We start from the raw sequence: 21,990 nt of genomic DNA, 5'->3' as shown, positions 1-21,990 counted from the left end.
GGGTTTCCTTGTGCTTGCCTTAATCTTTTGGAAATAAAATGGCACAAATCACTTTGGCTGAAGATAAACTACTGCAGACATTCAAGACCACAGCAGCAACACTCAAATCTGCTGGAGTATGGCAAGAGAAGAGCGACAAAATACACTGTCTGCAGTACCATTAATAGCCACATTAAAAGCATTGGTGCCTTTGAACACCAATGAATTTAACCAAATGCTTATTTTATGAAATTCACACATCAAAACTCTTAAATTAAGTACCCTTTTTAACCTTGTTACATAAGGTTGTTTGCACCTTGTGCAATGTGGAATTAGTTTACAGCTTTTTCAAGCACTTTGTGATGTATTTTGGAAACAGGAGATGAGCCCCTTTTCTAATGCACCATCTAGCTTGATAAACCCCTTCTCAAAGACTTACTGTTAATTTTTTTTGGGTAACACACATATTCTGAATGCCTTCGGCATAATTCGAATGAGCGGTTTTAATCTAGATTAATTTCAAGATCACAGTGAGATTAATCTAGATTTAAAAAAATAATGTATGCCCACCACTAATACACACACACATATATATATATATATATATATATATATATATATATATATATATATATATATATATATATATATATATATGTATATTTTATTTTATTTTTTTCACACACAGAACATGTCATCATGTGTCTCTTGGTGAATATAAGTGTTACTGATGTCATTCACACACTCACTACCCAGAATTCATGTTTGCTGATACTTAGAAACAAATTTGTGAGCTGTTTGTTTGACTTCCTTTGACTGAAGTCTGTGGTTTCTCAGTGAATAATAGGACGAGCATCTGCAGCTTCTTTAATTATAAAACAAGAAAGCAGTACAACAACTGCTCTAATACTGCATCCAGATGAACACTTACACTACTTAAAAACACTGTGTCTAAATGATCAACTAATGCTGAAACACCAAACACTGAAGTAAAACTGAATGACCAGAAAACTACAAACTGCTGCTGCTTTCAAACTGAGTCCAGATCTGCAGCACTGGAGATTTAAAGAATGAAATGAAGAATGAAACACACAAACACTGTCCTCTGCTTTACTCTGTGTCCAGTTTCTCAACAGCAACACTGATCTACACAAAACTGCACTTTAACCTGCACTGAGTACAGCATCATGCATCTTTGTAAGGAAACTTCCTCTTTTTAATTGTGGTTTTCTTTCTTTCATCTAAAATTAACCTGCTGTTGTTTGACTATATTCAGTTCCCTTAAAAACATCATGATCCCTTTCTTTGCACAGTCAAGCAACACAATACATCACACAGTGATCTGCTGAAAGGAAGCTAGCTGTGTTTTTTTAATTACATTCTGATAAATCTGAGTGAGAAAATGATCTGTACCTGTGACTGTGACGAGGACTCGTGTGATGAAGCTCTTGTGTCCTTGATCAGACTGAACTCCACACCAGTATTCAGCTGAATGTTGTTGAGTCACATGACTGATGATTCCCGTCAGGAGCTGCTGCTCTCTGTCATCATACAGCTGCATCTGTCCCTCAGCGCTCCATCTTCTGCTCTCCTTCACAGACGTCTCTTCAGCACAGAGATCAGATCCAGATCTCCTGCAGACAAACTTCACATCGGCACTGTGGGATTGTGGGTATCTGCAGCTGATGTTCACAGATCCTCCTGCAGCAGCGGAGAGACTGATGCTCTCCTGACAACAATCAGCTGCTTGAGAGACGAATCAAGTGCAGCAATGTTAGAATTCAACAAGAGAGTCATCGATTCAGCACAGAAACACATGAAAGCAGCTCACCCTTCTTAACGTCCAGCTTAAACTCAGAGAAGAAACTGTAGTCTTCAGAACCTCTGACTGTAATCTTATATTGTCCAGAATCATTCTCATTCAGATCTCTGATAAACACACGTAAGAGACGTGAAGATCTGTCAGCATGAACGGAGAATCGGCCGACATGTGTCCATTCTGCTGCTCTGTCTGTCTTTATTACAGTTAAACATTGATATGTTCCAGCTTCACAAACATCTATCACAGAATTATCTTCTAGTATCTCATATTTGTAGTTTATAATGACGTTTCCTCCTGAATATCCCGTCACAGACCTGTTTTTTTCACCTGTTGAACACAAACTCAGATATCAGTGTGATGATGATGATGTTCTTTTTGTAATTCATGGCACTTTATCTTCATTCAGTGACAGTGAGACACACACACACACACACACGCACACACACACACACACACACACACACACGCGCACACACGCACGCACACACACATGTTTGTTTTTGTGTAAAGTGTTTTCATCCCATAGGTGTAATGGTTTTTATATGTACAAACTGTATATTTTATGACCCGACACCAACCCTACACCTAACCCTAACCCTCACAGGAAACTTTCTCAAAAAAACTCATTCTGTATGATTTATAAGCGTTTTGAAAATGGGGACATGGGTTATGTCCTCATAAGTCACCCTCTCCTTGTAATACCTGTGTCATACCCATGTCATTACACACACACACACACACACACACACTTCTTTCATTCATATATGTAATCTTGATGTTACAAGAAAATAATACATTATATGTATCCTGGTTAATTTTTCTGGAGGTTTTTAGATGATAACATTACAGTCAGTGTTGAGTGTGTGATGTTGATGATCATCATGAGTTTGAGAGTCTCAGTTACTCACCTGATTCAACGATCAGATTCACTTCAGTGTAAGGATCTGGTCCTGGTTTCTCAACTCCACACCAGTACATCCCAGAATCCTGTTCACTCAGATCTCTGAAGGTCACAGTGAAAACTGCTGCTGTTGTGTCGTCAAACAGACAGAATCTTCCAGAATCAACCCATTTGTTTTTCTTATCAGTTTTGATGAGGTCAGAGCATGTGGACCACTCTCCTCTACACAAATACTTTGCATTGTTCTTGTATTTTTTATCATATCTGCATGTGATGCTGACTCCTCTTCCTGAATCTCCTCTCACACTGATGGAGCTCAGGACATCTACAACAAACCAGCATTAAAACACTTTATATATATTAATGAGACCAAACAATTCATGTAAATTAATTTTTATTTGAAGTTAAAGTATCTTCTGTTTTAGTGATTTACTGTGAGACTCTTACCAGGGATCATCAGCAGAGTGAAAGTCCAGATGATCTTCATTCTTCTCTCTTCTTCAGTCATCTTCTCTGCTGTTAGTAGATTCAGTTCTTCTGCAGCTCTCGATCTGTGTTCAGATGAGTGTTTCCTGTAAACATCTTAAACAAGAACAGCTAAATGATATGCCCACTTCCTCTGAGAGAGAGAGAGAGAGAGAGAGAGAGAGAGAGAGAGAGAGAGAGAGAGATGATTACTGGTAATAAAGAGGGAAGTGAAACTATTATTTCACACATGGTTTTACTTTTATACTTTTTTCCCAAGTGGGTATAACTGCAGGCCGGAGATCTCCAAAATGGGGCGTGAACTCCAAAATTAGGCAGAACCTGCAAAATGGGGCGGGGTCTCCTTTCGCACAGACTTTCACCATTGGCTGTGGCTTCAGCCAATTGTTACTGACTTACATTTCATAATAAAACTTTATAAATTAAACATTGTTTCTAGTTCAATCTAAAATAAAAGATGCGATATAAATAAATGTTCTCCATGAGAGCAGAGGCCAAGGTTTGTGGCCAGTGATGTTTGGACCCAAGTCTGAACCTCTGCTTCATGATGTAAACGGGAAAATTTAACTCTATCTTTTCGTTCCAAGCAACAGGGCCGTCCAGGAACACGAAATTAGCAGGCTAGGAGGGGGTAGTGATGCTGGGTGTAACTAAAAAGGTGCCATTGAGCGGTGAGCCACATAATCTTATTAAATGTTTATGTCCTGAACTGCAACATTCTGTACCACGTTATTCAGCAACAATCCTGCCATTCAGTCAATTTCAGTGTTTAAGGTAATGTGTGGTTAGCAAAGGTTGTGGGGTTAGCATTTTTGTTGCATAGTGTAGGAAACACTTTAACTGACACAACCAATGAAATCTTCAGAATCAGCTGTGGGGCGGAGTTTGCACTGAAGTGAATTGAAGGATAAATTGTGCGTGCGTGTCATGCGCCTGTCTCTCAATGGGAGGAAACCACGCCCCATCTCGGAGCTCCCACCCTGTTTTGGAGATCTCCGGTCTACAGTTATACCCTTCTCAGTTTTTACAGAACCATAAGAGGTTTCTCAACAATGGTGCACCAATCATAACTCATCCATGGTCCCCGCAATGCATTGCGACATAAGTAAATTATGCAGCTGTATTGGCCTAGTATTTTCTTTTATTCATATTATTTGCTTTTTTTTGTGACATTTTACTGACCTGTTTTGTGATTAAAAAAAAAAAAAAAACATATCAAAATGATCAGAATGTTTTGTCACCATTGCTCAGATTCACATGCTGATTCTTCAGGTCTATGAGTGACAGAAATTAAACCTCTTCATAACTTCTAACTCTAAACGTGCTTTATACATTTATATTTATATATTTCTCACATTGTCATGTAGTATTGTAGAGCCCTGCAGCTTCTGATAAAATGCAACCAGAGACTCAGATGCATGAAATTAATTCACCATAAGTTCCTTATCGTCACATATGTGCTTTATAAACACTATTACAACAAGCAAAAATAAACTTATTTTAACTATAAATAAAAGTCAAGAGGCATCTAAGCAAACACTAATCACCAAAAAAGAGAGTAAAAAAAATAAAATGTAAAAAATTAAATTCTCAATAAAAAAGTTCTGTTTCAGATACTCCAGAAATACGGTTTAACTGGTTAGTAATGTCTGAAGTTGGTGTTGCTCTTTGTGGAGAGGTCCTTTTTCTGAGGTCAAAGGTCTCATGTGGTGGCTTTGGTGGTGTGTTATTTGAACCCTTTCCCCAACTAAACCAAGAGACTAAGAGGGAGTTAAATATCCTTTAAGGAACTAAACAGGGTCTTACAGGTTTTAAGGTAGTGGTGCTATATATTCTCCCATCCGTGCTCGCGACCGCTAGCAACTCATGTTTGCAGCTGAATGTTCATAACTGATGGATGGACATCTATGCCCGGGTAAAGGACATCAGGAATCCGGCGCAGAGAAAAGAAAGCTAAAGAAAGTAAAAAAAAAAAAATAAAAAAAAAAATGGCCATGAAGTTGGCTTGACATTGGACGTTCGAGAGTCTCAAATTTAGGGACCGTCTCTAAAGTTACATGAGATACCAGTATACACTTTTAATGTGTTCATTTAGGTGTCAGCTACAATGCATTATACATTTGTAATATATATTAAAATAAATTATAAATATTTTAGGTAAAAACAAGGTCCACTTATCACTTTCAGGCACATTCCTGTGACTGTTTTTTTTTTTTTTTTTTTTTTTTTTTTTTTTTTTTAAGGTTCCCTTGAGAAAATTGCCCATGGTTTTAACAATAACACCACAAATCATCGTTCTTTTTAGACATGGTTACTGCAAATTAAACATGGAATTGTTACTTCAAATAATAATTTACAAAGAAGTATTAATATACTGTTATATTTTTTTGTTGTTGCTATAGAAACAGATCTAAGCCATTAATAGCCTTTAAAATAACTTAAAATGCATTATATAAAAAAACAATGAGGCAATAATGACTGGTTAATAGTAACACTGTAAAAAATACATAATGTAGGCAAAAACAAAATAAACAATTTATGTACATGTTACACTTATAGGACAATCAAATCCTTGTTTAGGCTACTGACCAAACATTTAATTCAAATATTCACTTAATCTTTCATTTTTGGCCACCTTTTTGCTATAGATGACACAGGCTTTATAATTTATTCAACAAAAAACGTGCATATCACAACCCTTACAAAAATTAACTAGGGATGCACCGAAATTTCGGCCACCAAAAATTTTCGGCCGAAAATGGCCTTTTCGGTTTTCGGCCGATAGACTTTTATCACCGAAACAACACGGCCGAAATGTTGTGATGACGCAAACAGAAACCGCGACCTGCACGTGCACCTGCATAGCAAAGACCACGAGCTCCACGCGACATTCACTTCACACCAGTGAGAACATTCTCTCTCTTCTTATTCCTTTATTCGCAGCACTAAAGCGTCTCCTAACAAAGAGATTAAGACGGACCACGAAGTAAAAACAAAGAAAAGTACAGTCTTATAGAGTCTGTTAGCACACGTCTCATTGAGATCTTTTCGGATCCTCTGCACTTCATCGCGAATGTGCTTGATCCGCGTTATAAAACCATTACTTGGATGCGGAAATAAGGCAGCGCGCACGAGAAATGATCCAGGCCGCGCTGGATGCGGAGAACCCGCGTGGAGACGGAGAAGCGCCAAGCGCAGGAGACAGATCAGAGCGCAGAAAAGACTGGTCTCTGCACCAGATGAGTGGCATGCACCATCGTTTTCTGATATGTTCAGTGGAATTCTGCAAGAAAGTGCCTCAAATAATAATAATACGTTGGCTATTTTGTTCTCATACACACACACAAACATATATACATTCATAATATCAGATTGTAGCCATATTTATGCTAGATTTTCTGCTAGATTTCTGCTTTAATTTGACAAAAATGTTTATTTATGCCCTGGCCCTATTTAAATACACTCTCTCAAATATTTCTCAAATGTCAGGCAGATGACAAGCTCAACTGCTCAACAGCTAGATGATTATCTGTCTGAAGTCCCCATCCCCAGAAGTGATAAGAGTCTTGCCAACTGGAGAAGTAATGCACTTTCTAGTCCCACATAGAAAAATTTCAAATGCACTTCACCTAAATGCACTTTGTTTTTATGAGAGAACAGTTCATTTTAAAACCTTTCTGCAGGCCAGTAGGCCTGTGCATTATTATTAAATATACACATGAGTGGGATAAATTTTTAGTTTGAATTTTATTTTATACTGTGCATTGTTGCAATGTGCTTAATAAATATTTGCATCATTTGTAATTATGTATTTTTATGTTTTTTGTTTAAATAAGTTATGTAATTGTAATTATTTTTGAAACTTTAATATTAATTTATGCAATTGCAATGTCTTAATTTTAGTAAAGGTAGTACACGGTCATAGCAATAAATGCAATGGTACTAATAATTGGCATAATTTCTTTCGGTGTTTCGGTTTCGGTTTTCGGCCTTGGTTTTCTCTTTTTCGGTTTTCGGTTTCGGCCAAGAATTTTCATTTCGGTGCATCCCTAAAATTAACCAATATAACCTGCTTAATTTCCTTTTGCATGATTTCTGAATGCTTGAGACTATAAAATCAATTCGAGTCATAATTAAGTTATAGCCATAGGTAAATGTTGAGAGCTACAATTGTAATTTGTAATTAATACAATTTATTCATTTACTTTTTAATTTGATTCAAGTTCTCTTTTCACCACTATACTAGGTGTTTTTTGTCCATCATCATGTTTGAGGAAGGGGGGGGGGGGCACAACATTACAATCCTGCTTAGGGCACCCATTTGGCCAGCAGTGGCCCTGGCTATTTATCACCACATCTACTCAAGAACCAATGAGGAACCTTAGAGTGTAGAGACAGTGACATCTGGTGAACAGACATGCAAACAGCAGCAGCTCTCACTAAACTGAGTCTCACTCATTCTTACTTATTTTCAGAGAACAGTGTGATCACTAACAGCTTTCTCCAGGCACTACACAGAATATAATTAAGAGACAAAATTAGTCTTGGAGAAAATAACACAATCTATTGTTGATTATTAACTAAATATGTCTTTAAACTCTGGAGCTGACAGTATAAATGTATTATTTGTTGAGTCTGAAGGAGCTTCACATAATAACAGTGTCTCAGTCATTACAGTGAGTTTATGATTTTCTGTCTGTCAGTGTTTGAAACCTGTTTGAAAAAGTATTTTGCAGTTGTGTTTGATTATGCTGCTAAAGATGCATAAGGCCGGTATACACTGTGTGATTTCAGCAAGGTTTTAGTTGAACACCACTCTCACTACAGGAGGAAATCACATGAGATCAAGACAAAGCTCAGGGTTTATGTGTTCACACTCACACTATACTCTCCGATCATCCAGATACAACTCCACTTTATTCCTGAAGAGTTACTGTGTTTCAAATATAGGCAGCACTTCTGGTTCGGGAACTTCCTTCAAAAAGACATAAATTAATCATTTCATACAGATGGGCGAAACCACTTATTTTGTTTACAGTCTGATCCAATACTTTTAATACGATATCCCTTTTTCAACGTATTAAGAACATTGTTTGTGGGGTTTCTGTGAAGGATCATTCAATCCTACCATTTTGAAAACGTTAAGAAAACTTCATTACTGAATGGTCTTAACATTTATAATGTCCAGTTTTTTTCATGTATTAGGAACCTTTTTTCTTGGTTTATGTGAACGTTATAGAAACATTCCCTTCTATCATCATCAGTGCCCTGGACTTCACTAATCTTTCATTCAAAACTGATACGCTGCCAAAATGTTTACTTAAGTTAAAGGTCAAGTTCAAGGCAAACTTTATTGTCCCACAAGGGGAAATTAATATGGCCATTCATTCATTACGCGCCCTTATCACAACATATTCTTCAAAAACAGAACAAAACACATAATACACAACAGTCTATACATAGAACAATAAAGACAAAAATACATAATACTACAAAAATGAAAATTACAATCCAAGTACAAAATTACAAAAACAAAATTACAATCCAACATTTTACCTTAAAAATATATAATATTAACAGGTAACTAAAACTATGATAGCTTACGATGTGCTTGATCATTATAGAATCTGATCGCTACGGGGACAAATGATTTATTATACCTTTCTGTTCTAATTCTCTGTTGTAAAATTCTACCTGTTGACCTATTACTTCTCATTTATTTATTATATAGAGGGTGAGTGGGGTCATTAAGGATTTGGTCAGTCTTTTTTGAAATAAGCTCATTGTACAACTGAACTGCAGACACCTGGTCAACTCCAATGATCCTGCTGGCCATCTTAATCATGCGCTGCAGTTTCCTTTGGTCCTTAACATGCATGTTACCAAACACACAGATGAGGCCAAAGGACAGAACACTCTGAAGTAGACTTCTACAAAACATTACAAGAATGTGTTTTTCTAATCTAAAATTATATAATTTCCTAAGGAAGTACGTCCGCTGGTACATTTTCTTAGTTTTGTTCAGTGCACATTCATTAAACGTTAATTTAGAATCAATTTCCACTCCCAGGCGTTTATACATTGAGACCCTCTCCACTAATTCACCATTAATATTAGAGGGGGGAATTATCATTCTGTTTTTACTCAAATTTATGACCATCTCTTTTATGACTTACCTCTAACCCTAACTCATCTCATTATAAAAATGCTTTTAAAAGAAAAGAGCCCACTGGATTAAGTTGGCATGAGAACAATTTATTTACAAAACTATTTAATTACAGCAAAAAAGAAAAAAAAAGTTGTACAGATAATATATATATATATATATATATATACACACCTAGCTCATTTCAACATTTACTAATACATTTTTAAGAGCAAAAGTTCTTGCCTGTTGACATTATTTAATGGATCAGAGCTAACATGAACTAACAAAGAACAGTTGTTGTTTTAACAGTCTCAAAGATCAATGCAAATGATAACAAATGTATTGCTCATTGTTATTTAATGTTAATTTCAACATTTACTAATGTTAACTAAATATACCTTATTGTAAAGAGACACCAAAACTTAGTGTTTTGAACAACACATTAGTAAATGGCAGGGTTTTAAAATTAAAACCATTTTCTACGTTTATCTATTTATCTAATAATTTACTATTACTATTAGCATGGATAATTTCTGAGTGAAACTTTGGGTACTTTTGTTGCCCATTCTCAAATCGTTTAGGATTTATGTCTACAGTGGTGTAACATGTCTTTCCACATGATAATCCGGTGACATCTTTATTTAGGAGCTTTTATTTCTGCACCTGTAAAGAGCAAATAATATAGCAGTAAGTATCTATTAGTAAAGGTCAAATGTAATGCAGCATTGTGAACTACATTAAATTTATGTTGTAGCAATGTACGTATTTACAGCACTAACTGCAGTGACAGCACAATGAATGGCTGTGCACAGCATGATTAATATTTAGTGTGAAGCATGCCAATTAAAGAGTTCACTCAAAATATGAAAATCATTTTGTCCTCTTCGTACTGTCCATACCTGACAAACTTGTTGGTTTGATTACCAGCATTCTTCAAAGTATTTTCTTTTGAGTTCTGCAGAAAAACAAAAGTCAGCGGTTTGGTCCAACGTAAAAGACAGAATTCTGCTTAACTATACATTGAAGTAAATTAATAAACTCTTTTCACCAGTCAGCCATCGCTGTGCAGTAAAATAAGTGAACCCTGCAATAAAATGCTTGAAAATACACATTCAGCAGATCCAAATCTTTCTGTTGATCAGGTCTGTTCAGTTAATATTCCCCGCAGTTACTGCAGTAAATAACATGGTGAAATTACATTCTACTTGAACTTAGTTTCTCATTGTCTCTGATGCTCCTTCCTAGTTCAGTCAGAAGTATAATAAAGATAATTTCACAGTCTCGCACTCCAACATCTGCTCAGTGTTCACAGCTGTCTCAGGAGTAATGTCTGACATTCCTTCAGCGATGACACTTCTCTTGATTACTACAAGACAGAGACATATTCAAAGAAATGTGTAAATGTTATCAGAAAGAATCAGTTACTCCCATGTGTCTCTACATTCTGAGTGAAGTACTAAGTGATGAACTGTGATGCTGTGTTTGTGTTGTAGTCATGTGTGTTTTGGCAGAGATGAGCATCTGTACATGTATAGTCTGCTTATATTTAGCATCTGTAAAAGCAGGACAGAGATATGATCTCAGACAAACTGATGCATATATGACTACAGTACATTCTCATCATAAATAGCTAAATAGTTAATGCATTTAGTTGAGGTTTGAAAAATACAACCCACTTAAACAAATCTTCAGTCTTACATACAAGAAATATGGGTAAAAAACTATGTTTTCTTATTGCAACTGCATTTACAGAAAAAGGAATGTGAAAGCTCACTCTGTGTATATGCTGGACCGCTATGATTCTCATCCTCATCTTCCTCGTCTGTTGGTGGGTTGGGTTTCTGCAGAGTCAAAACTCTGGAGTAGACCCACACAACAATTTGATCACAAATTAAAAATAAATATATGTGACTGAGTTTAAATGATGCTGTTTAATTCAGGTGAGTGTAACGTGTTAACTAATGCAATAACTAAGCTTATCGGCAACTATAGACATTAATAAAATAAAGTATGTTTTATATGTAATGTTAGATGTAACCTTATACATTTAATGTAGCACATGGTAGCAGTTATGCTAACAGTCGAAGAGGTTACTGAGGTGGTCTTTTTTTTACTTTTGCCATCCCACTTTTATACTGCTCTCTTTCTGGCTTCAGTCAGGAAAAAATAATTAACAAAAACAATTCAAGTTATCAATAAAATATACAACAATATGAGCAATTGACAAACACCTGTTGTACAAGCAGAATTCAAACTATTTAATAATGGGTTGTAAGGTTATTTAACTTGTGTTGTAGTGAATAAATAATTTGAATTGATGTTCTAAGTGACTGGTATATTATTGCATAATTCAGTGATAGTAACTTTCCAAACTAATGAGTTGTTTTTATTAAAGTGTTATGTTCAACACTAAATAATACATCATTGTCTGATTTTCTTTAAATAGGTGCTCTTACTGAGGCATTGGAAAAATAAAGAAGCTGGAAAAATTGGTGTCAAGCCTTCCCATAACTCAAGCTTTACTGGATAGATGGTGGTTTCTGATGAAGACTTCATGTACTTCACATGGTTCTCCTTAAAAAACATATTATTTGTTTTCTGGTGATCTATTGAGCCTTCTGCATCTAAAATTGTCTAAAGGTTGAAAGCCAAGAGCCACGGGGCAGTAGAACCGAGGCCAGAATAGCGCATGGTTTCCACTGTCAGGCCTGAAGCTCCCGTGTGCTTCACTAAAACACGCCCTTCACACGCCTCTCAGAACAACGTCACGCATCATTTCACCAACAAAGAGAAGAAAACTAAGAAATAAGTCACTGGAACATGCGCGATCACACAGTAACACGAGTAAAGAGGCCGTGTGTTTGCAGGCTTTGTTAAATATTCATATTCAAAAGCATCGATGTTTTACTATTGATAGTGAGGAGTCATGTGCTGATTTGGGTTGATTTGGGAGGGGTCTGAGCCGGTCAGCCCTGATGGCACGATACGCTATCTGTTGCCAGGGGCAATGCCTTCAGAACTTCACAGAGGTGCGACTAAACATTCCAGAGCGCTTTATTTTCGCACATTTATTATTTCGGTGGAACAGAGACGGATCTACGAATATGAGAAAATGAAGAAAGTAAAGCAATGCAAAAAGATAAGGCGAAAGAAAGTGGACCTTACAGGAACAAGCTCACACCAAGCGCAAAACAGCTGTGTTTGGTGAAGCTCTCAGGCATCTAAAATATGGACCCATACGAGCTCCCTGGAGCGGCACAGAGACCTGAACAATTTACCTCTGTGCACACATATGGACATTGGGAATTATATTGTTTACGATGTAAGTCACCTTGCATTCACGCTGTTAATGGCTTTAATCTAACCCGGACATTTACATCCTACAATCACACATTTAACTACCCTAGCTAACCCAGAACTGGTTTGTCCACTTTGCAGCCCCCAACACAAAAACCTGGTACAGTATGTGTCATTGGGTTAAAATCAAATTATAACTAAACATACACAGCTTTACCCTACATCAAAACATGTTCAAAACAACGTTCGTATACATTGAATATCTTGTTACAATCTAGTGTCAAGAAGTGTCTGCTACATGCAATGTGTAATTAATTACAACACACTAAAACGCATGTGAATAAACTTACTTTGGTCAGTACAACGCTGTGTTCACCATCTGGAGGCTTGTAGATGAACCCAGCCACAGCAGAAAGCCTCGTAACTTTCCAAAGACTTGTGGCTTTTAAACTCCTGCATTGTGTAGTAACTTAAACCAAAAACAATATAATTCCCAATGTCCATATGTGTGCATGGAGGTAAATGGTCCAGGTCTCTGTGCTGCTGCAGGGAGCTCGTATGGGTCGATATTTTGGACGCTTGAGAGCTTCTCCAAATACCGCTGTTTTCCGCTTGGTGTAACCTAAAAAAAATTACTCCATTGTTCCTATGTTTCCCATATGTATCGTGAGAGGTACTGAAGCAGTTTTTTTTAACGCAGCATTGTCTTCCAGGCATGGTAAAACAGTGAGGAATTGCAAAAACCTCCACGAGTTAACAACACATGTAAACAATCCTGTAAACTGATCCTGCCAACATGGCGGAGACCGTGATATCGAGGGAGGGGCTTTGTGCTATGACGACAATTCCTCACTCTTAAGAGAATACGTGATATATTGAGCAAAATGAATTAATTTATAAGGACTCAAAATTAATCACACATAAATACACTTATTTATATTTTATTTATTTATTTTTAACGCTTTACCATTATGAAAATAGCCTGCTTATTCAGTCAAGTCTGTTTATTCATAGTCACATTAAGAATGAATGATAATATCTTTATTTTTATAAAAGCTCCCGAACAAAAAACATGATTATATTTTATCATTTATTTATCAACTTATTGTAAAACTTTTTTAATGCTGGTGTTAAAGCTGTTATCTTTCTGAAATGATCCGCGCTGACGCTCTCCAGACGCTGAGAAACTCCGCCTTTGTTCATAACCCCTCCTCTAGCCCCAGCTGGCCCGCTTTGGCCCAAGGTTTTCGTCGGGCCAAAAAACCCTGTCCGTTGGCCCCAAGGAAGCCCCAGCGAGGCACGATCAAGCCCCGACAGTGACAGTGGAACCATGACTGGCCCTGGCACGCACTAGGACACACGGTTTCAGCTCGACAGTGGAAACACGGCTATTGAGTTTTTCATCTACACTCCTGCTAGTGACATATACCTTGTGTCCTCACGTGCTAGTAACTTGCCTGCTTTGTGATAAGCAAATTTTTAGTACGTTTAATCTTTTGTTACCTTCTCAGCCAGGGTTTTAACCAAAATTATACATATAATATTTCACATACTTCTCAGTGTGGAGGGGTTGGTGTTTTTTAATAAAAATCTAACACTTTACTTTTACTTACGAGTTGCAATATCATTCCAGATTCTGAACACATCAAAAAACACCAACCTCTCCATACATATCTTTCCAGGTTGGTGTGTTGTAACAATATAACATAAATAACAATTAAATGTAATTTATTGAAGCATGACTTGTTGGGGTAACTGTTTTACTTGTAACAGAACACTATAGAACTACATTCACCATAGAACAGGAACATCATTTGTTGGTCACTTTTTTCTTGTCTATTTTCTTCCAAGCTGGTTGTTGAGTAACTTGCATTTGTGCATTTACTTCATTTGCCTGTCAGTTCCTGGGTCTGTCAGTAGAGTCAAATGTGTAATTTGCGTTGATTAAATGTGATGTGTGTGTATGTTAACCTGCTTGTGAACTCCGAATCTATGTTGATTTTATTTAAGATTTCTGAGCAACGTTGATGCTTTGATGAAGCCTACACTATCCAGCGTTTGGTCGTGTTTGTCCCAGTCTTGTCTGTCCCAGGCCCAGTAAAGCAAGATTTGAGTAACCATCCACCTGCTCTCAGTGTGATTTTACACACACACACACACACACACACACATGCGCGGCCCGGATAACACCATAGACAGTAAAAGAGGATAACACTTACTGATGCCGAGTCTGAGCCGAGGGCCCGATTACTACATGCTGCCGGGACTAGTCACACTCGTAATTTCTGTTCCCATCACTTCTAAAATGAAGAGAACATCCTAGTGGTGTTTTAAGAATGTATTTGTTCAACATTGTGAAATAACACCAAAAACACGTTATAAGAATGTTGTCATGAGATCATCAGTCAAGTAAAAATAACACAATAAAGACGTTACAAATACATTGTTATGAGAATGTTTTTGCTCAATGTTACGAATGTATTTTAAAAACATTATAAGACTGTCCCAGAAACATTATTTCAAGAACGTTTTTCATAACATTTAAATAACTTTTACATATAGTTTTGTGAACATATTCCCTGTTAGCTGGGATGACACTTCTAAACTGAACTTTTAAATTATGTAATTAATTTTTTATTAGATTTAAATTATTAAATTGTTAAATTGGTCCATGCCTGGCCTTAAATACACACTTAACTTTTTCTTAAATTAGAGATTTACCTCAGATTGAATCTAGATGCTCCAGTCCAAAGAGACAGAGATCAATGTTAGTCAAGAGTTGTTAAAAAAATCATTTTTATTTGCATTTCACTTTTCACATTCAGTGCTGTTTCAAAGCAGCTTTACAGAAAAAAAATAAATAAATAAAACCCTTCATGAATAAAGCTTTAAACACAGAAGTGATAAACAAAATGTTTGGATATCAGAAGAAACAATCAGACTCATCTGGAGGACACAGTTTCCTCTGACATTACGGGCAGTGTCCATGGTGCTAAATATGATCTGTTTACAGAACGAGGCTCATTTGATGCTCAGTGTTTGTTTCAGATAATGAACATCTCAAACTCCTTTAAAATCAACCACTTTCAGACACACAGAAACCCACTGCACTGGAGATTCAGCTGATGAGGATGAGGATGATGAGGATGATGAGGATGATGATGAGGATGAGTATGAAGGTGATGATGACGATGGTGGTGAAGTTGTTTCTGAAAGATCTGTATGTAAAAAAAATAATAATGATAATAATTTATATATATATAATTTATATACATATATAGTGGCGGGAAGAGCAAACGACAGACACACTGGGCATGGTGTATAAAATAAAGCAAAACAGGGAAATAAAGGTGGCGTCTCTGTGGCGCGGGAATGCCTCAACGCACCCTACCTGGACCCACGAGGACACCAGTGTGCACTGACAATATATATATATATTGTGTGTGTGTGTGTGTGTGTGTGTGTGTGTGTGTGTTGCTGATGTCATTCTCACACTCACTACCCAGAATTCATGTTTGCTGATACTTATAAATAAAATTGTGAGCTGTTTGTTTGACTTCCTGTAACTGAAGTCTGTGGTTTCTCAGTGAATAATAGAGTTAATAGCAGGACAATCATCTTTAACTCCAGCTTCTTTAATTATAGAACAAGACAGCAGCACAACAACTGCTCTAATACTGCATCCAGATGAACAATTCAACTAGTTAAAAACTACAGTAATACTGTGACCAAATGATCAAATAATGCTGCTTTGAATCCAGATCTGCTGCATTGAACATTAAAATAATGAAATTAAGAAAAAAAAAACCTCATTATACACATACATGAACAGATCCTCTAAAATTAACTTGCTGTTGTTTGACTATATTCAGTTCCCTTAAAAACATCATGATCACTTTCTTTGCGCAGTCAAGCAACACAATACATCACACAGTGATCTGCTGAAAGGAAGCTAGCTGTGTTTTTTTAATTACATTCTGATAAATCTGAGTGAGAAAATGATCTGTACCTGTGACTGTGACGAGGACTCGTGTGATGAAGCTCTTGTGTCCTTGATCAGACTGAACTCCACACCAGTATTCAGCTGAATGTTGTTGAGTCACATGACTGATGATTCCCGTCAGGAGCAGCTGCTCTCTGTCATCATACAGCTGCATCTGTCCCTCAGCGCTCCATCTTCTGCTCTCCTTCACAGACGTCTCTTCAGCACAGAGATCAGATCCAGATCTCCTGCAGACAAACTTCACATCAGCACTGTGGGATTGTGGGTATCTGCAGCTGATGTTCACAGATGCTCCTGCAGCAGCGGAGAGACTGATGCTCTCCTGACAACAATCAGCTGCTTGAGAGACGAATCAAGTGGAGCAATGTTAGAATTCAACAAGAGAGTCATCGATTCAGCACAGAAACACATGAAAGCAGCTCACCCTTCTTAACGTCCAGCTTAAACTCAGAGAAGAAACTGTAGTTTTCAGAACCTCTGACTATAATCTTATATTGTCCAGAATCATTCTCATTCAGATCTCTGATAAACACACGTAAGAGACGTGAAGATCTGTCAGCATGAACGGAGAATCGGCCGACATGTGTCCATTCTGCTGCTCTGTCTGTCTTTATTACAGTTAAACATCGATATTTTCCAACTTCACAAACGTCTATCACAGAATTATCTTCTAACATCTCATATTTGTAGTTTATAATGACGTTTCCTCCTGAATATCCCGTCACAGACCTGATTTTTTCACCTGTTGAACACAAACTCAGATATCACTGTGATGATGATGATGTTCTTCATTTTTGTTAATCATGGCACTTTATCTTTATTCACTCACAGATCCAGACACACACACAGTCACACTCACACACTCTCTCACACACACACACACACAAACACAAACACACACACACAGACACACACACACACACACACACACACACACAGTCTCTGTCTCTTCATTCATTCATATATGTTTACTAATTGAATGAGTTTAAACCTGATTCATTATGATACATTATATGTGTCGTAGTTATTGATTTTCTAATGTTTTTAGATGATAACATTACAGTCAGTGTTGAGTGTGTGATGTTGATGATCATCATGAGTTTGAGAGACTCAGTTACTCACCTGATTCAACAATCAGATTCACTTCAGTGTAAGGATCTGGTCCTGGTTTCTCAACTCCACACCAGTACGTCCCAGAATCCTGTTCACTCAGATCTCTGAAGGTCACAGTGAAAACTGCTGCTGTTGTGTCGTCAAACAGAGAGAATCTTCCAGAATCAACCCATTTGATTTTCTTATCAGTCTTGATGAGTTCAGAACACTTTTTAGTCTGTATAAATGTCTTCTCTCCTCTACAAAAATACTTTTCATTGTTCTTGTATTCTCTATCATATCTGCATGTGATGATGACTCCTCCTCCTGAATATCCTCTCACACGGATGGAGCTCAGGACATCTACAACAAACCAGCATTAAAACACTTTATACATTGATAAGACTAAATACAGATACAGTTTTAAAACGATTTAAACGTTTTTATTTAGTAGTTTTTTCAACAATTCATGTAAATTAATTTTTATTTGAAGTTAAAGTCTCTTCTGTTTTAGTGATTTACTGTGAGACTCTTACCAGGAATCATCAGCAGAGTGAAAGTCCAGATGATCTTCATTCTTCTCTCTTCTTCAGTCATCTTCTCTGCTGTTAGTAGATTCAGTTCATCTGCAGCTCTCGATCTGTGACAGAGAGACGCCCACTTCCTGTTCCTCTGAGAGAGAGAGAGAGAGAGAGAGAGAGAGAGAGAGACAGAGAGTGAGAGAGAGAGAGAGAGAGAAAGAGAGAGAGAGAGAGAGAGAGAGAGAGAGAGAGAGAGAGAGAGAGAAAGAGAGAGAGAGAGAGAGAGAGAGAGACTTTTGACTTTTAACCCCCTTTTATTACAAAATATTCAAGGTTTAGTTAAACCTTATGTAACCCAGGCTCAAAAACCTTTGTAGTCTAAATTAGATTTAAACACAGTCATCTGAATAGCTAGATACTGTTAGAGGAAGAAATATGGAACAAATACTAAATGTGTATATATATGTATATATAAATATTTTCCATTTGAAATGGGTTACTTGTTAGGTAAACTAAATAGTTGAAATGTAACTTTAATTTTGATTGAGCTCTAGATCTGTGCAGGTGAGCAGCCAATCGAGCGTAATTAGGTCAAGCTGACTCCGCCCACCGAGAGATGCGGCATGAGAGAGAGAAAAAAACTTGAGAAACAACGTGAATTAGAAGCTGCGTAAGATCTTGATTTATTTCATTTTGAGAGAGAACGCATGTGAAAACCAAACATTGTAAGTTATTTTGCAGACATTTTGTTGATAAATAAGTTTTATTTCAAACTACTCACTTACTTACATTTTGTTGATTATGTGACCGTCGTCACGCTGAATTCCAGTGGAGTAGGCCATCATTGCGTCATCCGAGAGAAACCTGGAAAAAAAACAGAGAAATATCATTAATACACGAGGGAATCGGTGAGTTAGTAAAAATAAATAATTAATGTTTAGTATATATGTTAAAAAAAATAGTGATTCAAGGGTGTATTGGTGTAACTGGAAGGAAAGAGGTGTTCAGTGAATGTACACGCTGTTATAAAAAATATGTACAGACATGTAAAGATTGTGTAGATTTAGTGAAATGTATGTAAAGTGAGGATTGATTAAGAATGTTGTTTTGTGTTTGTGCACAGGCCAGTTTTGTTATTTTAGAAATCTAGAATCTGGATTTTTTCAATTCATGAAGATGGCGAGCCAACCGTAAATCGATCAGAAACAACTATCCTTTGTCTTTTTGGACATCTGTATCACTTCACTTTCGGCAGGACATCGCGTCGGATTTTTTTCTTTTGAGGTTTGAAACATCTGACATTTTCATTTTTCCTTTTGAGCATTGGATCACTGATTTAAAGGAACTGAGGAGACAATATCATTCTTTATTGTTCAGACTGACATTTTGTTTGAACTGTGCATTCAAGAATTACTGATACTGCATTGATACGCATTCATTTAGACTTTGTTTCGTATAAACAAGTGTTTACAGTGGACATTTGTACGTGTGACTAAACACAAGTCCTGACATTCGTGTTTATTTTATATCTACTGATCTTGAGTATACATTTGAGTTGTGTACATAAAAAAAGGAGATCAGAAATTGAATGTTTATTACAATTTAATTTGCATTGGAGAGAAGAATTTTCTATGTCAAGGGTTAAATTTCAAATTCATTTAGCTTAATTGGTAAAAAGTAATATTTAAAGCAGATTTAATATTTCTTTTTTTGGTTTTATTTTTTTTTTTGTTTGTTCTTGTTATTTTTGCCCTTTATGCAGTGTCATTGATATTTTTTTTTTCCCAACCAGTGTATCCTATCAATCGCGCTTACAAGTCAATTTTATCCAATATAAAGATGCGCATTTACATCTATGTGTGTGTGTGTGTCTTGCCTCTTACGAGTTTCAGTCTCTTCTGATTTGGTCCTGATTTGCGAATTACAGTTTACCTACAATAACTGTTAAACCTTAGTGAGTTATTGTTTTCCCTAATATATGAGTTAACCCCTCTGTTTCATTTTACAAGACAAGGGTTACACTCATTTGTGGCGAGCCAGCCAGGAGACGAGGCAAAGGGAACCACACACACATAATTACTATAATTCACTTATAGTTCCTGTCTTGGAAAAAAAAAAAAAAAGGTAACCGTTTTCAGTGGTTGTAGATATAGCGAAGTGAACAAATAGAACAAAATGGAGGTTGTAGAAAAAGAGTGCGTGAAAGTCCCAAATGCTATTTTAATTAATGGCATAACCGGAACCGAAACAGATGAGGAAATATTGGACTATGTGAAGCGGTACGGGTCAATAAATAGAACAATCCTAGTAAGCGATCCTAGCTTAGAGACAGAGAAGTCTTTAATAGTTGAATTCAACTCAGGACTAGCAGTGCAAACCCTACGGGCAGAGCTTCCCTACGTCCAACAAGCCCAAAATGATCCTGATGTCTCTTTCTGTGTTACAGCCCTGTCAGATACTTATGTTCAGAAGCTGGGAAAGACCACAACCCAGACTTACCTCAGTGAGTTGGAAACTTTGGCGAGACATAGTGGGGAAAGTTTCGAGGATGTTCTGAGGGGCATGTTAGTCTATATTCAAGAGGCAGTTGTGCCAAAACCATGTGCTGAGCCCACCCTTGTCGAAAATGATGACACTTTACGTCCCCACTCGGCAGATCCACCTCAAACTGATTCCACTCCTAGGCAGTCCAGAGTGCCAGCAAGTGCTGCACGACCTCACACAGTTCCAGCAGTAGCTGCAGCGCCATGCTCAGAATCTCCACCACTCACGGTCACTGATTTAAATCCACCTGCAGTACAAAAAGTTGTAGTGGAGCATCTGGTGCGCACTAGTGACCTTGCGATATCTGGGAACTCACCTTTGCGACTCCGTGCATTCTCCGGGCGAACTCCCAGCCCACCGAATGAGGTTAACTATGAAACCTGGCGTACCAGTGCTGAACTTCTCCTTCAAGACCCAATGGTCTCAGATTTACACCGAGTACGCAGAATCTGTGAGAGTCTTCTGTCTCCAGCAGCAGACATTGTAAAATCCCTCGGTTCTACAGCATCACCTTCAGCTTACATTCAGCTCCTTGATTCTGCCTTTGCACCCATCGAAGATGGTGACGAATTATTTGCCCAATTTCTAAACACATTTCATAACCCTGGTGAAAAGCCATCCGCTTATTTACAGCGATTACACGTGGCCTTACAGACCACCATGCGACGTGGTGGAGTGCTTAGCTCAGAGATCAATAGGCATTTGCTTAAACAGTTTTGTCGAGGATGCTGGGAAAGCTCCCTGCTTTTAGAGTTGCAATTAGAGCAGAAAAAGAACTCGCCACCATCCTTTGCCGAGCTAATGACAATGTTACGTGTTGAGGAAAACAAACACGCTTCAAAAAGTGTGCGGATGAAACAGCAATTGGGAACTTCTAAGCAACGTGTAGTAGTACAATCTCAGACAGCTATCGGAGATGACGTGACTCAGTTACATTCTATCACTGCTCAATTGGCAAGTCAAATAACACATCTCCAGAAGCAGCTTGCAGTACTAACTTCAAAACAGTCTAAGGACAAATCAAGTCCTAAGGCGAGTGCTGTCAAGTCCGTGAGTAAACAAAACATAAGTAGTCCTAAAGGAAAAGACAGAGTTTCGGACAAATCGCAGCCAGCTAGACCCAAACCGGGCTACTGTTTTAGATGTGGAGAGGAAGGGCACATAGCCAGCTCCTGTTCAAATGATCCAAATCCCACA

At 37.3% G+C, this 21,990-nt stretch overlaps 1 protein-coding gene and 1 long non-coding RNA gene across 2 annotated transcripts in view; one reads left to right on the top strand and one right to left on the bottom strand.

The window, feature by feature from the left end:
- The window catches only part of LOC128026507 (polymeric immunoglobulin receptor), a 58,675-nt gene that overhangs the window by 20,912 nt on the left and 15,773 nt on the right, over positions 1–21,990 (bottom strand). Inside the window, exons 2-6 of the mRNA XM_052613785.1 lie at positions 18,265–18,400; positions 17,759–18,091; positions 17,366–17,378; positions 1,811–2,115; positions 1,393–1,722 (exon numbers count right to left, since the gene is read on the bottom strand). Of these exons, the coding sequence (XP_052469745.1) occupies positions 1,393–1,722; positions 1,811–2,115; positions 17,366–17,378; positions 17,759–18,091; positions 18,265–18,325 (1,042 nt within the window). The 5' untranslated portion in view covers positions 18,326–18,400. The remainder of the gene's footprint in view (positions 1–1,392; positions 1,723–1,810; positions 2,116–17,365; positions 17,379–17,758; positions 18,092–18,264; positions 18,401–21,990) is intronic.
- Positions 19,012–20,105, top strand: LOC127938989 (uncharacterized). Its single transcript, XR_008148863.1, has 2 exons — positions 19,012–19,157; positions 19,373–20,105. It is a non-coding gene; the product is annotated as an uncharacterized LOC127938989 (long non-coding RNA).

This window comes from Carassius gibelio, chromosome A1, assembly GCF_023724105.1.
Source record: "Carassius gibelio isolate Cgi1373 ecotype wild population from Czech Republic chromosome A1, carGib1.2-hapl.c, whole genome shotgun sequence".
Classification (NCBI taxonomy): domain Eukaryota; kingdom Metazoa; phylum Chordata; class Actinopteri; order Cypriniformes; family Cyprinidae; genus Carassius; species Carassius gibelio.
Note: the sequence above shows the minus strand (reverse complement) of the source record. Positions and strands in the feature narration are given on the sequence as shown.